We start from the raw sequence: 16454 nt of genomic DNA, 5'->3' as shown, positions 1-16454 counted from the left end.
GCTTGTCAGGGTGAGAATTATACATGGAGCTCAGTCTACACAGAGACAAACATAAAGGGAAATACATGCATAGTACAGATACACTTAACTGATTTCCCTACTCACTCAGCAGAGGCGGAGAAACCGTGGGCCACATACAGAGAGAAAGCACAAGAGAAGGAGAGACACTCAGGAAGTTAACAGGGGAAGTTTAGCGGTTTCTTGCGTCATCATTTTATGCTGCTACTTGTGTGCCGATGCAGAGTGAAGGTAGGAACACTGGCTTTTAACTTTTTATTTCCTCACGTTTCTACATTGAAAGTCTTTCACAAAAGTGGACGGATAGGGAGGGATGGTGGACAGTAGAAGAGCAGTGGCAGGTGTCAGGAAGATGGAGGTTGCTGGGGAGTGAGTTTGAATGTCTGTATGAGTCTATATGTTCAGGCTTAGAGAGTGCTCGACTTCCGCTGCAGTGAAAAAAAGGGGCCACAATGGCCGTGACATGCGGGCAGGAGGGAGGACAGACGGGGCCTGTACTGAGCTCAGTCCTCAGGGTGGAGGTTTAGTTTGGTCCACCAGCACAGAGAGACATTATGGTGTGATTGGGTTGAAACATTCAGAGGCTCACTTCACTGAATAGGAGAAGTACACAGGCAAGGGTGTGGCCTTTCATTCGAAAATAAATTGAGTGCATCAGAAGGGAAGTGGAGAGCCACATATGCACGCTGAGCATTCAGTGCAATTTGTTGTTTGATTTTGGGGGAGATTGTTGTCTGCAACGTGAAGCTGTCGTTTGCACTTCTGTTATTTCTGCTTTTTGCAGGGTGGAAGATAAACCAAAGTATGTCCTAACACTTCAGCTTGAACATATCCACTCCAATGCAAGGCGGCTTACAGAGGAAACAACCTGCACCCAACAACATGCACTGAAGCAAAGGAAGCAGAAGCCGCACGGTCAGAGCTGTGAAATGTGCAGCACCTCTACAAAGTCAGCGTCACATTAATCGAGTTGGGCAACACATCCAGCAGCCAGCGCAGACAGACAGCCAGTCGGTCTGACGGTCACAAACGGAGCAGCTCGGGCCGGTCTGAATGTGAGGTAAAACAGCAGACAGGAAGAGATGCGGAGACATCGGAAAAAAGTGGGGAACAAAGAGAAGGTGTTTGGATGTGACCTGCTGGAGCACCTGACCGCCTCTTCTCAAGAGAGTAAGTGAACAGACTCATTCCTGTAACCATTTCCTCCATGACAAGCACATTGCAACACACACTAAACACCATTATGTACAGAACAATAGCAATACATGTGCAATGTAAGCTCACCAGTGTTGTCTGAATAACCATACAATGTTTATATAACAATGTGTATATAGATATGGATAGATAGTCCTCATTAATCTGGTAAAATCAAAGTGTTACTAAGGGTGTTTCTGTGAATATTTCAAAACCACAAATGACATCCTCAAAATGTCACCCTACAGGAATGATGGTCGACATCTTTTTGAGTTATTAGCCGTATTTGGCCCGAACTTGTGTCATGTTTTTACAATGCTTGGTTTCTCATTTTTTGCAGTGGTGCTTCTCAGACAGATATGAGGTCAAGAAAAGACTTGCCTATGCTTTTTTAAACTACATGTTCAACAATTTCTTTGTTAAGACTCAAACCACTCGCCATTAACCACACCAGGCCTACTCGAATGCTCGAAAGAGTAACTCTTGACTCATTAAGGAGACCTTTCAAGTAGTTTTATGTTCTGAGAAATTATTTTTCCACGGCCAATATGCTCTAATCACCAACAGTTTATTGCCTGCTGATATTATAATCCTCAATATGCCCTCACATTTTCGGGCAAGACAGTTTTCTTGACTTTTGACATTTACATCTCCACAGTGGCTGAACATATTTTTACCATTCAAACTGCATTTGAAACGTCCATCTCCATTCATTTTTTTTGCAACTTGAATTGTGAAGATAGCCCCTTACCAATCTCTTACAATGTTAGTTTATATCAAGAGACACACATGCCCTGGGAACATACTGTAGGTAGGATCACTTCATCAGGAGTCCATGTAGTATTCAACAGTCCATCCTGCCATTTAATATCCATTAAAGGAGCAGTGTGTAGCATTTAGGGGGATCTTTTAGCAGAAACGGAATATAATATTCTTAACTATGTTTTCATTAGTGTATAATCACCTTGGAACGAGTCTACATAGGAAGTGGGTCCTCTTCACAGAGTCGGCCATGTTGCTCCGCCATGTTTCTACAGTAGCCCAGAATGGAGAAACCAAACAGTGGCTCTAGAGAGAGCCTTCCTTTCCGTTTTTACGCTACCTGAAGGTCACCGTAGTTCTCCGTAGTTCTCCGACAAGCTTGTGAAACTGCAGTAGCGTGAGTCGCAGAGTGCAAAACCGTGGTACCGCCAGCCGCCGTCTGACTTCCATTGCTCCTGAAGTAGTGTTATTATGGTAAGGATGGCCTCTGAGCGAGGTGAACGGCGTTAACCGCAGTTTTGCACTCGGCGGTCCATGTTACAGCAGTCTTGGAAAGGGAGGAGTGTCATTAGTTTTGTGGAAATTTGCTCATAAACCAAATTATTGGATAAAGTGAAACTTTGACCTCACGTTGACGCTAGAGGAAAATTACCAAAGTCAGTAGGATTCATCTTCTGTGGACCATGAATGTCTGCACGGAATTTCATGGCAATCCATTACATAGTTGAGATATTTCCATGGATAAAAATGCTTTTACAAAGTAATTTGTCATTACATTTTTCATTTATAAACTTGTCTATATGGATATGAACACGTTTCTGTATATTTTGTCCAGCACAATTTTGATAGTCATTTTGCATCATCAGGAGATACGTGTACATCCATAAATCATTTGCAGGTGCTGGTTAACAATAATCTGCACAAAAGGACCAAAAAAGCTTCTTTTATTGTGCATATACATGATGTTTCAGTCACATATGGGTGTCTATGTAGAATAAAAGAAGAAGTGTGAGGGTATTTTTTTGTCTGTACTGTATATGACATATGTGTCATAAACAAAACATATAAGGGATAATTGACTACTATTTATGAAAAATGCAGAAGCAAACAGACAACATACTTAAAAACTGAATGTGTATGTTCAAAGTTAACAAATTGAACATTTTGCATATTGTTCTTGTGTTATTATTAATTTCATTGATTCACTGTTTCCCACAGTTCCTCAGGTCTTGCAATACTGCAGTGAGTTTGTTGAGAAAAATGGAGTCGTTGATGGCATCTACAGGTTGTCTGGAGTGTCGTCCAACATACAGAAACTGAGGTAAGTTTCATTGAACCTATATCTGTGAATATATACTCCACTTATTGAGGTTTGTGTTTTGTGTTGATATACTCTAAAGTGAATCTATGTGTGCATACCACCAGGGGTGAGTTTGAGAGTGACGGGAGTCCAGATCTGAACAAGGACCTGTACCTGCAGGACATCCACTGTGTCAGCTCTCTGTGTAAAGCTTATTTCAGAGAGCTGCCAAATCCTCTGCTGACATACCAGCTGTATGACAAGTTCGCCGTGAGTAGCTCAGACACGCAAACCTTTCACACGATTTCCCCCCTCCTATGTGTTCATGGGGAGTATAGGACTGATCACAGGGGTATAAAGTACCTATACCCTGCGTATACAGTATGGAATATATTAATCAGAATGAGTCCAGATCTCCCTGCGTGCCATATTCCCAACAATTAAATTGGAATAAAAGTGATAAATTGTACTAACATATTGATTCAAACATGTGTCTGTGTTACAGGAGGCTGTGGCCATCCAGCTGGAGGAGGATAGGCTGGTAAAGATCGGAGATGTGCTGAAAGAACTACCAGCACCACATTACAGGTACAGTCCGGTATTACAGTCGGAGGGCCTCTTTTATTCATCTCATGCAGCTTTCCCAACTAAAGCCTACTTAAAAACTTGTCTTATCTGCATTGAGGAAGCAGGTGACACAGTCTGTGGGTACTCAATCCAGTGGGTACTCAAGCTTTGGATGCTTTTTGAGGTTTTTATTAAGTCCGAGTCAGAGTACATCCTGTATATGTAGATTTTAGGGCTCTACCCAGGGGCGGCGCCAGAGTGTTAGGGGCGGACGGGCAATCAGCTTTGACAGGGGGGGCATTTTTTTCACCTCATATAGCCTTTTTTAAGTGTATCTTTAACATTATCATGTTTCATGAAAGAAATAAACTGACAGAGAGGTGTATACATACTGCCACTTATGCGCACAGGCGCGCACGCACGCATACACATGCTGTTATGTCCACAAAATCAGGTTATAAACTAACACTGTGTCCTAACTGGATGCGAGCATCCGACTATCACGCTGCATCGCGTAGCATCTGACGCTCTCTGTCCACTGAATCCGTTAAATCTGCACTTCTGTTACATCATGTAAACAAACCAGGAACATATCAGCTGTGAGCTCCAGATCAGACTGGAGCTGAAACGTAACCACTTAAAAGATGGGTTAGTAGTACTTGTTATCTTCCTACGTTCGTATTTTTTTTTTTATTAGAAAACACACGTTTTATTTGTGATATTTACTGGAAATAACATACGATATAGCCAAGAGCAAGTAGGTTGTTATCTAGTGACCTTCTCCAGCCAGCTGCCACCTTATTATGGTTGCTGTAGTGAAATTAGGAGGGACTGGAGGCTACAGATAACTCCTCAGTGAAATGAGGAGGTACTGGAGGCTACAGATAACTCCTAAGGCCAGCCCTGCGTCTTGCCAGTGCCAGGGTTAAAATGCACACACGGGTGCCGAGATACAGTAAACAGGGAGTTAAACAACACATTAATCTAACAGTCTGACTGATTTCTTCATAACTATAATTTAAGTCAATAAAGACTAAATGTGGATGTTTTGCTCACCAGTTGTTGTCCCTGCTCAGCCTGCTGTAGTGTAACATTAGTCCATTGTTTTATTCCATACTGAACAGAATAATCCAAACAGGTAGAAAAAGTAAGATGTGAAAGGAGCACAGGATGTTTTTTACTCTCTTGGTCCTAATTGTGCTTTAATGCACCAGGTTTGTAGGTCTACTTTCTCTCATTTTTTTCTATTGAGCTAGATTTAAAAAAAAAAAAAAATCTAAAAACAAACACACAAACGTTATACGCAAACTTTGACAGGTAGCTCGTAATTAAGTTTCACTAGTGAACTTTATTACATATAACTGCGAGCGTCAATGCCTGTGCTGAAAGTGTCAGTAATCAAGTTAATATTTTCATTTACATCCAGGACAACTGACCCGGTTTTCTCGGCTCATTTTATCTAAACTAATCAGCCGTTCCTCTCAATATGAGTGACAGGAAAAAATAGGAACCGTGTATCCGATAGAAGTTCAGACAAAACGTTGCTGTGCAGCACCGTGTTGCTCGCGGCCAGTTAGTACACTCCAATAGAAAACAATGTAATCAAGCCCAAGTACATGTCCTAGTTGTTTCCTAAATGCAAAACTATCGCTGTTTGTGCTTTATTTTGCATTGCAGTGTTAAGTCCTTCCATTACCAAACTGTATGACTTAATTTTACTAATAGCTTAGGTGTTATTTCAGTTTAGTTTTTTTGTCAGGAGAGAATTCAACTGAGGGGGCACAGTGACCTTTTTGGACGGGCCTGGACCCCCATGGCCCGCCTGTAACGCCGACGCTGGCTCTATCGCATCGACTGTTATCAGGCCATTAAATAGGCGCTATCGGCCGCCATAAGCACTGTGGGTCAGTAGCGGCCTATTACGTTGTAAAAGTGAAAGCGAAACTTAAAAGCAATGCGTTGTAAAACTGAATGAAATGTTACATTTTTAACACAAAACGACTTCTGTGGGTTTAGTCAACAAAACCACTTAGTTAAGTTTAGGGAAAAAGATGCTTTGACTTAAAATAACTACGTTTCAAAAGTGAAAGTGAAAGTTAACGCTTGTGAACACAAAGGCAACTACATTTTATTGGTCTCACATGGGATGTGAAGCCCAGCCTCCTGTGTTTTGTTTCACATCCATCATCCATGACCTCCAACCCATATGGAGTTTTACCCTCTCTATAGTGCCTTACTTCTGCTTCTGCTCCTGTCATAACAACTATGGTTGCTGTTGTGTTCTTTTATACCCCCTTTCGGTGACCTACCATGTGAATAGATGATAAAACCTAATATTGGGTGTAGTAGGGCCCTATTGACCCACATCTATGGTGCTTATAGTGACTGATAACGCCTATTTAATAGCCTGACAACAGTCTAATTGGCTGATTAGGAAGCGAGGTAGGGGAAGGTTGGGGATTGGTTGGGAATAATACTGTTGCTTTGGGTAGCATGCCTACAGAAATTTAAAATAGATCTCAGACCCCCATTTGTCCTTAGAAAGCCTGTACGATATGATTTTGGTTGTTAATGTAATTAACAAAGTCATCAGCATAGAAATAAACGATTTAGCCAATTCACAGTTTTTTAAGGCTTTTATTTTGATTTTCACTCATTGACCCAGTTCCCAGTGAAACAGAATATATGACCGGTGTACAGTTATGAGAGGGATTTAAATCAAATCCTTTGCATTTGATTGGACCTGTAAAAAGTGGACGGGCTTAGCATGTAGTGCAATATGGAGCCGCAGAGGACTGTGGCTCCACACACACCTCCCTTGTTGCTATAAGTCGCAGATAGATTGATGGATGGTGTCATGATATCATTGGTTGAAATTGGTTGATACTATCTTACGTAAGTAAGTTATACATACGTATAAAAGTACAAAGATTTTTGCATATATTGTTAAGGCAGTTGCTATTAGCACCTAAGTGACAGTAGCCAGCAATAATATTTGCACCAGGGGCGGAATAGCCAATGTGGCTATTTACACCTGGGTGTATATAGTATGGCAGAATGTATGAAATGTATGCATATTTTTCCTAACCAAGTAGTTCTATTGCCTAAACCTAACCAAACTGCAACTGAAAGTTTGCAGGAGGGTCGTACTGTAAAGGACATGAGGTGTCGTATCCTGTACAGATTGTAAATCCCCTTAAGGCAAATTTGTGATTTGTGATTTTGGGCTATACAAATAAAATTGACTTGACTTGAAAACTGAAAATAATAATAAAAAAAAAAACTGAAAATAATAAGTCAAGTAAGTGTTTAAAAATCAGCATCTCATGGGACTCAAACTCTGGCCTCCTGGGTGAAAGTACTGAGTTTGACCCATTAATCCACCACAACCTTTTCCTTGTGTATAAACTTTGTCACTCTTTACATTACTATTACTATTACTATTACTATTACTATTACTATTACTATTACTACTACTACTACTACGACTACGACTACTACTACTACTACTACTACTACTACTATTAAATCTTTGGGCAGGAAGCCATTCGGCTAGCTAACGATTGTTAAATTAAGAGGCATATGCAACTTGGCTGTAAATAGCCGAATAGCTGCCATGTGACTCAAATAGACACTCCGTATTGTTAAATAATTGCACAATTGGACCGGAGATGTGATCTAAAGGGGTTAAAAATGCGTTTTTCATTTCATCTCGACTTCTTTCTTTTGCCTTCAGGACTCTGGAGTTTCTGATGCGCCATCTTGTCAAAATGGCCTCATATTCCCCAGAGACCAACATGCACTCCAGGAACTTGGCCATCGTCTGGGCCCCCAATCTGCTCAGGTTTGCTTATATTATAATATATAATAATAATATATGTGTTGTCTGTTTCCAGTGAGTTGCCTTTGAGCAAGACACTGAGCAACAATCTGCCCCGAAAAGATACACAAGCCCTTTGTGTTTCAGAGGGACATGAGGCAGGATTAATATGGAATTATGCTGTGTGTAATTTATTAACCATTAAGCTCTTAATTATACATTATTAAGATTTAACTAGAGTTTGATGATATTATAAATTATTAGATGTTTTTTCTTCATTTCCTTCACTTCTTCATTTTTTCTAGCGTTTGTTCATTTTATCCATTTATTTATTCACTCACGTTCATCCTTGCTTCTTCCAACACAGATTTAATTTCTTCCATTCTTCCTTCCAACAATGAATGAATCAATCAATCAATGAATGAATCAATGAATGAATGAATGAATGAATCAATCAATCAATCAATCTTTATGTTAAGGTCGAAGGACATTGAGACGTCTGGGTTTAACGGTACAGCAGCCTTCATGGAGGTCAGGGTTCAGTCCATCGTGGTGGAGTTCATCCTCACACACGTCCCTCAGCTGTTTCCTGAACTAGGTAACACACCAGCCTGATCACAACACTGAATTTCCATTTTCTTCCCACGTATACTTACTTACCTATACCACACTGTATCACTGACTTACTCCTGCTGCCTTCAGGTTTATCAAATGAGAGGAGGAAGTCCCTCCCCTCCCCTTCAGCAATACTCAATCAAGAGGAAGGGTCTCGTCCTACTCATCCTTTCCCCAACTTTGGTAATATCAGTCCAGGAGACGGTCCTCTGGCCATAAGATCTTACCACTCCATCATTGAAGGCACAGACAAGTGAGTAGACTCATATATTTATTATGTGTGATCTGGCTGATAGGAAGTGTTTCAAACAGAGGTCAAAGGTCATTGGTGCAGCTTGGAAAGTGATGTTTACCATGCAGACATTTAGAGAACCTTATCTCATGTCAGGCCTGATTTAATCAACAATGTTTGTGGTGGAGTGATGCTTACAGTGTCTTTCTTTTTCTGTGTCTCGTTCAGGAGGAAAGGATCTCTCAAAGGCAGGAAGTGGATGTCCATCTTCAACATCGGAGGACGATTTCCAGACCCACGACGGAGGCACAAACACTCCACCAAAGGTACAAAACCTCATTACGGTTATTAGTCCTGGTAGTTGCTCCGACCCTTGATTATTTCCTTTTAAACAGATTGCAATATTTTTTCCTCTGTTTATTATTTTTACCACATTCTACAATAATAGATTTAAACTGTAAAACCATCTGATTCAAGTGAGAATCATAATTACAGATATTGTGACTTCTGGTGATGTCAAAGTTGGGGTTAGTAATGTTTGATTAATGACTAAACTTTATAACCAAATTGTTAGGTGCTTTGGGGGGCTTTTTCCTAAAGAAAATCTGTCTGACACAGGAGGTTTAAACTTCCTGTGTGGTTTCTTTCTTTATCGTCACCCCACAATATATATATATATATATATATTTTCTGTCTTTAATAATAGCTTCTTTGTTTCAGAGAAAGAGAGGCCTGTTTCTTTGAGACCAGCAAGAAGCATGGACTGCCTCAGCACCCCGCCATATCCTAATGAAGGTACTGCTTCTGTTACACATTTCCCAACAGATTTAGTCAGAACGATAAATGAATGTTTCAACAATAGAGGAAACTAATATTCAACTCTGCACACAGAGGGCTGTAGGGATGAATAAATAAAAAAGGATCACATAACCATAGCATGGAGACATTTTCTCTTTTGGAGAATGTTATGATTTTAGGTTTTTGAGATACCTGCTTGTGAAACTTCTGCAACCGCCCTACAACAATGGAAATTAATTCATTTTAGTTTGTGCTGATCAAATAATTAAAAAATGACATCTGAAATACTCAAAAGGACATAAACAGCATCCATGCTACCCTGAATCATCAGCAGATCATGCTGTCAACATACATACTATTTCATTCATACTCACAATATCAGATTTTCACTACACGATTATCATGTCCAAAAGAATTATATTATATATTATAGAATTATAAGAATTATATTATACAGATTATTTTATTATCACAATATCTATAGAAAATCTGAGAAAAACAGAAATAATCAATACAATAAATAAATTATAAATCAGTCAAATTCATCTTTAACTTTGTTTATATATGTATATATAAAATTATTCTTTGATCCTTTTTTCTTTTGGTAAAAAGTAGTCCCAGGGGAAAATGTTGACAGTGAAGCCTCTGGGTTATTCAGAGTTACTGGGAATTCCAAGACACAATAAACTGCCCTTTTCAAATGTAATTGTGAAATACTTAGAGCACCAAAAAGAAAAGTTTCAGAGACAGATAGATGGCATAAAAACAGAACATCTTTCATGGCTGGATAACACTGAGGATACGCGCGGAAAAATAACTTTAAAGGGGACATATCATGATCATTTTCAGGTTCATACTTGTATTTTGGGTTTCTACTAAAACATGTTTACATGCTTTAATGTTTAAAAAAAACTTTATTTTCCTCCTACTGTCTGCTTTGATAAATCTGTATTTACCCTCTGTTCGAAACACTCCGTTTTAGTGCATTTCAATGGAATTGCAACACAATTGCATTGCTAGGCAACAGCTTGGGTCCATGTTTACTTCCTGTCAGCTGATGTCATTAACACACACTGCAACAGGAAATAAACTAGGACCCATTTGGAATGTTTACGTTTAAAACTGTGAAATGGTCTAAATATTGTAGATTTGTGACATCACAAATGGACAGAAATCCTGACGGCTTGTTTCAAAAGCTCAGCTTATGAATACGGGCTGTGTGTACTTCCCTGTGGATTAAGCTTTTCGATACTTTCACAGTATTTATATAGAACTTAAACCTGTTTTATAATATAAAAGCCATGAAAATGTCACTTTTTACAATATGGGACCTTTAAGATAAATTAGTTTGCCTGAAGATGCCGGACACCGTTTTTGGTGATACAGATTAACAGTCATACTTTGGATCAGATTAAACTGTTCAAAAAGACAGTTACACTTGGCCCAAAGTCTTATGTGTCTGTTTTATTCCAGGTTCCAGACGTAGCGGCCAGCGCCCTCCTTCCACCCACGTGTCTCCCCTCGTCACCGCCTCCCCCCAGTCTGGCTCTGAGGTCACGCCATCCGCCGGTGCAATAGGTGGCAGTGAATATGCTGTGACTTACCGCAGGGGAACAGGGTTGGTAAGCGGGGGCACTCAGGGCACCTACACCTCCCTCGACCCCGAAGGTTTAGCACTCACAGGCAACGAGACTCTACAGTCCATATCCCCAGGACTCTCCAATAAAAGCCGAAGAGCAGCCATGCACATCACGGGGCCCACCACGGTCACTGTGCCCCTGCACATCACCTCTGCCCTGGCGTTAGGGGTGCTGCAAGGGGGCGGGGGCAGCAGGCTCATCCACCGCGGCAGGGATAAGGATGCAGGGGACAGGGTGGAAGGTAAGGAGGGAGAAGAGAAGGTGGCGAGGAGAGAAAGAAAGGTGGAAAAGGTTGAGAAAGAGGAGAAAAATCACAGTGGGAAAGTGACAGAGGGGGAAGGAGTCGTGGATGCAGAAGGGACTACAATGGCAGGTGGTGGTGGTGGTGGGGAGGAAGAAGGTGAAGGAAAGAAAGAGGAGGAGAAGGAGGAAGAAGAGGAGGTCCGAGAAGAATGCAGATGGAAGCCGGAGCCGGTGGCAGGAGGTCAAGATGGGTCCACAGAGCAACGAGCCAAAAGCGGGACCTCCAACACTGAGGAAGATAATGCTTTTGATGATGAATACATGGGTAATTTCACCTATTTCACAACCATATGAGTTTACTTTGTTTATACCACATGAATAAATAATGTAAGATCGTCTCTAATCTTAGCCCATGCTTCATTTACAGACATGAAAGATGTGAAGCCAGCTAATCATGAGCCAGCGGTGACTCAGCGTGCTGATGACTGTGTGTTTGATACTTCTGACGTCCTCAACTCAACTGAAGTGGAGGGCGACGACCAGGAACTGTCTGGCTATGTTCAGGATAACTTTGAATTCCTGGACCAAATGGACTGCAGCATCCAGGATCACATGGACTGTAGTGTCCCCTATCAGGTGTGTGTTGTTTTATCTGTACAGAATGGGGTTTGAACTGTATTTAAAGGAACAGTGTGTAGAATTTTGGGGAATTTATTAGCATAAATGGAATATAATATTTATAACTGCCATAACTCCCTTCCACTTCTTGTCTCTTTTTCAGGTGAACGAGTTCTCTGTTGAACCTCCAGGCCACTCAGATGATGAGTATGAAGTTATGGAGCAAGTTCATCCTGCAGAACTGCAGACAGACCCACAACCAAGCACTGAATCACAAACCCAGAGCCAGACAGAGTCAAATCCACACCGGCCGCTCAGCCTCGACTCATACAGCCGACACACTAAATCCCTCAGCTTGCCTTACATGACCTCACCCGTCCACGGATCGGAGGGGTCTTGCTCTGAAGACGAGGCTGCAGTGGACGACAGTGATGATGAAGATTACAGTAGTGAGGAAGACGAGAGCATGTTTGTTAAAAGCCTTCCCGCTGATTTCTTCTTGGATTTTCCCTTCGAACCAGACACTGATAATCAGGACAGTTGCGCTCCTGTGGGAGTTGCTGTACAGCCGTCGCAGAGCTCACAGTTTTCTGCATGTAAATTATCAACCACTGGAGATCTGGAGCAGGTAGAGGTGAAAGACAAAGGAAATGAAGATGGACTGGAAGAAAAGGAGATAACAGAGAAGGAAGAGGAAGATCACCAGGAAAGAGACCAGCTGGAAAACAATAGGCAAAGGTGAAACTGATTTCCTATTTGGCATTTAACACAATATGTATAACAAAGCTATTGTCTCAGTTATCATGCAAGTGCATCTCTGTCCGTCATAGGCTGTTCTGATAAACTATTTATCACTGAATGCCCCTTTAAAGGTGCTTTATCCAGTTTATATTAACAATCGGTTAGATAACTTCACGTAATGTGAAATGTGTCGCTTGTAGTGATTAATCCACTGATAATTACAAAGCAGCTGTTTTCAGGGGAAAAGCGCTGATAAAGCAACTGTACACTCAGCATCAAATGACAATTAGCAGGTAAACATAGTGGATAATTTAGCAGCTAAAGAGCCGGATATACTGGATATGATAATAAAAATAATATCAATAATAATAATAATAATAATAATAATAATAATAATATCAATAATAATAATAATCTTTTGTTATAGAGCATTTTTCATACAAGATGTGTAGCTCAAAGCACTTGACAAAAAATTAAAATGCAAACACATTTAAACAAGGGCAATTAGACAATGAGAACAGATATGTGAAATTGAAAAACACAGACCATTAAGAACAATAAAAATGAAAGAATTGTTAAAATAAATAATAAGAATGACATTAGTTATAAACCAAATTCAATAAATAGGTTTTCAGCTGTTGTTTAAATATGTTCGCATAGGTAACTGTTTGCTAATAAGTTCGCCATATGAACTTTATAAGGTGATAATATGTCAAAGTTGTGTTTACAGTTTGTGTGCTGGAGGATGGAACCTGCCAAAATCAAAAATAAATAAATAAATTACTCAATAAATAAATAAATAAATATGTCATTATATGTAGAAGAAAATAATATTAAGTGACAGCCCCCTCATTTGCATAATGACGCAGAAATGCATAAAGAATTGTAAAAAGAAATGTGTAAGTAAATGTATAGAGAAAAGAATATACAGAAATAAATAAGTTTGGGGAAATATAAGGGGTGAAATGCAAAGGGAAAATTGTTCAGAAATAAATAAATAAATACATACATTTAAAAATAAATAAAAAATAAATAAATAAAAGGGAAAATTAAACAGGAGAGTAAATAAATAAGATCATTCATAAAAAGATAAATAAATAAAGAAGCAAATGAAAACAGAAATATCTGTTTATGTCACATTTTATCAATTAATTAATGGCTACATTTATTTATTTATTTTTGGCAGGTTCCGTCCTCTATAGCCACTAACCTCTTTTTACAAATACAAAATGAAGCTATTAAAATAACTTGAAAGATCATATAATCATGAAACACTTAAATATTGACATAAGGAATATGCACAAAGTAGATCTCATCTTGTTGCACAGTGTGTTTAGCTCTCCAATGTGAAATCGAAGAAATACACTGAAACTTAATTATACAAACCTCACAAACCAGTCTTCCAAAGCAAGATATCTCTTTCTGAAATGTTTCTGTCATCCATCTGCAGCAAAACGCCAGAAGAAGATGTCATGGAAGATACTCAAAGTGACAAATCACAACCTCTAACCCCAGAGGCGTCAACACACTGCTGGGCTGACTTTCCACCGCCGAGTGATGACGAATCAAGTGCCGTGGCTGACCTGCTCGTCGAGGAGGAGGCGGACATGTTTGACAATCATCACAGTGATTATCCACCTTGTCATGAAGTTCCCTGTGCTACACAGAGAGACACTGATGACGTTTCCTCAGAGGAGTTCAGAGAGTTTTCTGTAAGGGCAACAGAACCGCTAACACAATTGATAGACAGTGATGAGGAGAAGGACAGGGAGGTATGCAAAGAGATAGTTGATATAGTGGCTCTGGAAATAAAAGATAGTGATGACAACATGTGGGAAGAAACCACCGAGGAAGGTCATGAAGTGATAGCTGAAGAAAAACATGAAGAAAAGATGCAGGGAGATGAGAAAGAGCAGGATAGTGCAAGGGCAATTTGGGTTGAACTTGAGGATGTTATATGTGAAGTTATAGAGGACGAGGAAAGTAAGCAGGCTGAGATGAAGAATGCGAGAGAACGCGTTGCTGGGGAGGGAGAGCAGGTTGCAAAGGTTTCAGGTGAGGAAATAGTGGAGGTTGACGAAGGAGAGACAAACAAGACAGAAGTTAGAGAGGAGGTAGTGGAGGAATCAGAGGAAACGACTGAAGAGAAGCTCACAGACCCAGAGATTCAGCAAGAGTTTGAGGAGAAAGAGATAAACTTACCAAAGACAAGTGAACTAGAAGAAGAAATTCAAGGGAAGCCTACAATCAATGACGAAGCACAGCATCACGACAGAGAGGAAGTGGTTTCAAAAGAGAACAATGACAAAGAGAGAGCTGATGAGCAACGTAGAATGGAGCAGCCAAGTGTGGATAAACAGCTAAATGAGGTCAGATGTGATATGAAGGAGGGCAGAAAGCGTGAGGAAAGTGAGGGCAGCCCAGGAGGAGTAGGGAGGAAGCTGGTCGTCTTCAAACATCCGAGGGTTTACCAAGTAAAAGCGGTGCCGGTCGTGCCTCCGAAGCCTCAGCACTGCAAGATGACCGCCCATACCCTCCGACAGCAGCATCAGCAAAGAGAGAAAAGAGATGCCGACAGAGGGAGAGAAAACACGCCGAGAGTCCCAACGGAGCAGACAAGAGTCTGTGCAGGAGACGAGGGTGAAGAGGACGTCACGGGGGAAAAGGAGAAGCCCACACTCGGGGGAGGGGAGAAAGGAGAGAGGGAAAGGAGGAGGGATGGGGAGGAGAGTGCCACGAGGGACACAAACAGAAACAGTCCCCTCAGCATTAGTTTTGATGAGGCTGTTGCCATAGCAACCATGAGACGAGAGAAAGAGAAAGAGTGCGAGAAGGAGAAGGATAAGGAGAGGCAGAGGGATTGGTGAAATGAAGTACAGTGAAGGTTTATTATTGATTTAAAGTGTTTTGACTGTACAAACTATTTTTCTACGTGTAGCATAAAGGGCTGTATTTTTCTTTGCAGTATTGTCTGTGCAATGCTACTAAAGATGTTTAGGTGTTTTTTTTTTCTACCACGCACAAACTTGATGTGCAGCAAGGAATTGAATAGGTTTTTTAAAAGTATTTTCCAGTGGAGGATTTTCCCCTTTATTAGTCAGAGAACCGTAGAGAGCTGACTGAAATGAGGGAAAAGAGATGGAGGATGAGATGCAACAAAGGTCCCCGCCGGACTCGAACCAGGGACGATGCAATTAGGAATTGTTAGGAAGTTAATAAATGAATAGCTGCAATTGTGCTACCTGATATTAAGTTAAATAAAACTGAAACTGAAAGCGGGAAAGTGATATTAATGGTGAAGTGCTGCTGAAATGTTGAGGATGACATGTTACACGCATGAACTTTCATAGCTTCCATACTATAGATCTATAAAACTTCTCACTCAATTTTGATCAAAAGAAAAACGATTAGCCTTAAATCCAGCTTACTCCTGTCCGTAGAATTGTCCAATTATACAATACTTTGTAATTATATAAAGTATATGTATCCTATATGGTATATGTATAAATAAACGGTTTGCAAGTATGTGGGTACATGGTATAGATTCGAAAGAGCAGGGATGATGAATTCAGTGTACCATTTATGATGAATATAATTAAAGTCTACAAAAGTCAAAGTTATTTTTTGGTTATGTGAATAAAAATATGTTTCCAAGATAGTGCCTGTTCTTCTTCTATTATTATTATTATTATTATTATTATTATTATTATTATTATTATTATTATTATTTTTATTATTTATTCATTTATTTTTGTTCATGTTTATTTAAACTTTATTGGAACAAGACAGATACATTGCATTATTATTATATTAATATGTTACTGACATTTAACTTACATCTTCAGACACTGACAATGAGCTTTAATTTGCATGCAAGTATTGCATATTAAATTTAAAAAAATAACA

General features: G+C 40.0%; 1 protein-coding gene across 1 annotated transcript; it reads left to right on the top strand.

Moving 5' to 3' along the window:
* The first annotated feature begins 110 nt into the window (after window positions 1–110).
* Window positions 111–16206, top strand: si:dkeyp-68b7.12 (rho GTPase-activating protein 30). Its single transcript, XM_037788382.1, has 14 exons — window positions 111–249; window positions 803–1188; window positions 3193–3295; window positions 3400–3544; window positions 3780–3862; window positions 7578–7685; window positions 8141–8259; window positions 8364–8529; window positions 8737–8834; window positions 9229–9303; window positions 10780–11514; window positions 11617–11825; window positions 11971–12545; window positions 13999–16206. Exons 2-14 carry the CDS (start codon window positions 1101–1103, stop codon window positions 15413–15415), a joined length of 3921 nt encoding a protein of 1306 aa, XP_037644310.1. The 5' UTR covers window positions 111–249; window positions 803–1100; the 3' UTR covers window positions 15416–16206.
* The last annotated feature ends 248 nt before the right edge of the window (window positions 16207–16454 follow it).

This window comes from Sebastes umbrosus, chromosome 12 (assembly GCF_015220745.1).
Source record: "Sebastes umbrosus isolate fSebUmb1 chromosome 12, fSebUmb1.pri, whole genome shotgun sequence".
Taxonomy (NCBI): Eukaryota; Metazoa; Chordata; class Actinopteri; order Perciformes; family Sebastidae; genus Sebastes; species Sebastes umbrosus.
The sequence above is the reverse complement of the archived record's forward strand: the minus strand, read 5'-3'. Positions and strand labels throughout refer to the sequence as shown.

Bases quoted from the DNA above. Each gene is read 5' to 3' on its own strand.
- si:dkeyp-68b7.12 (XM_037788382.1), top strand. From the start codon at position 1,101: ATGCGGAGACATCGGAAAAAAGTGGGGAACAAAGAGAAGGTGTTTGGA. The intron at 3,863-7,577 runs GTACAGTCCGGT...TTTTGCCTTCAG, and splicing joins CTACCAGCACCACATTACAG to GACTCTGGAGTTTCTGATGC. The intron at 11,515-11,616 runs GTAATTTCACCT...CTTCATTTACAG, and splicing joins TTTTGATGATGAATACATGG to ACATGAAAGATGTGAAGCCA.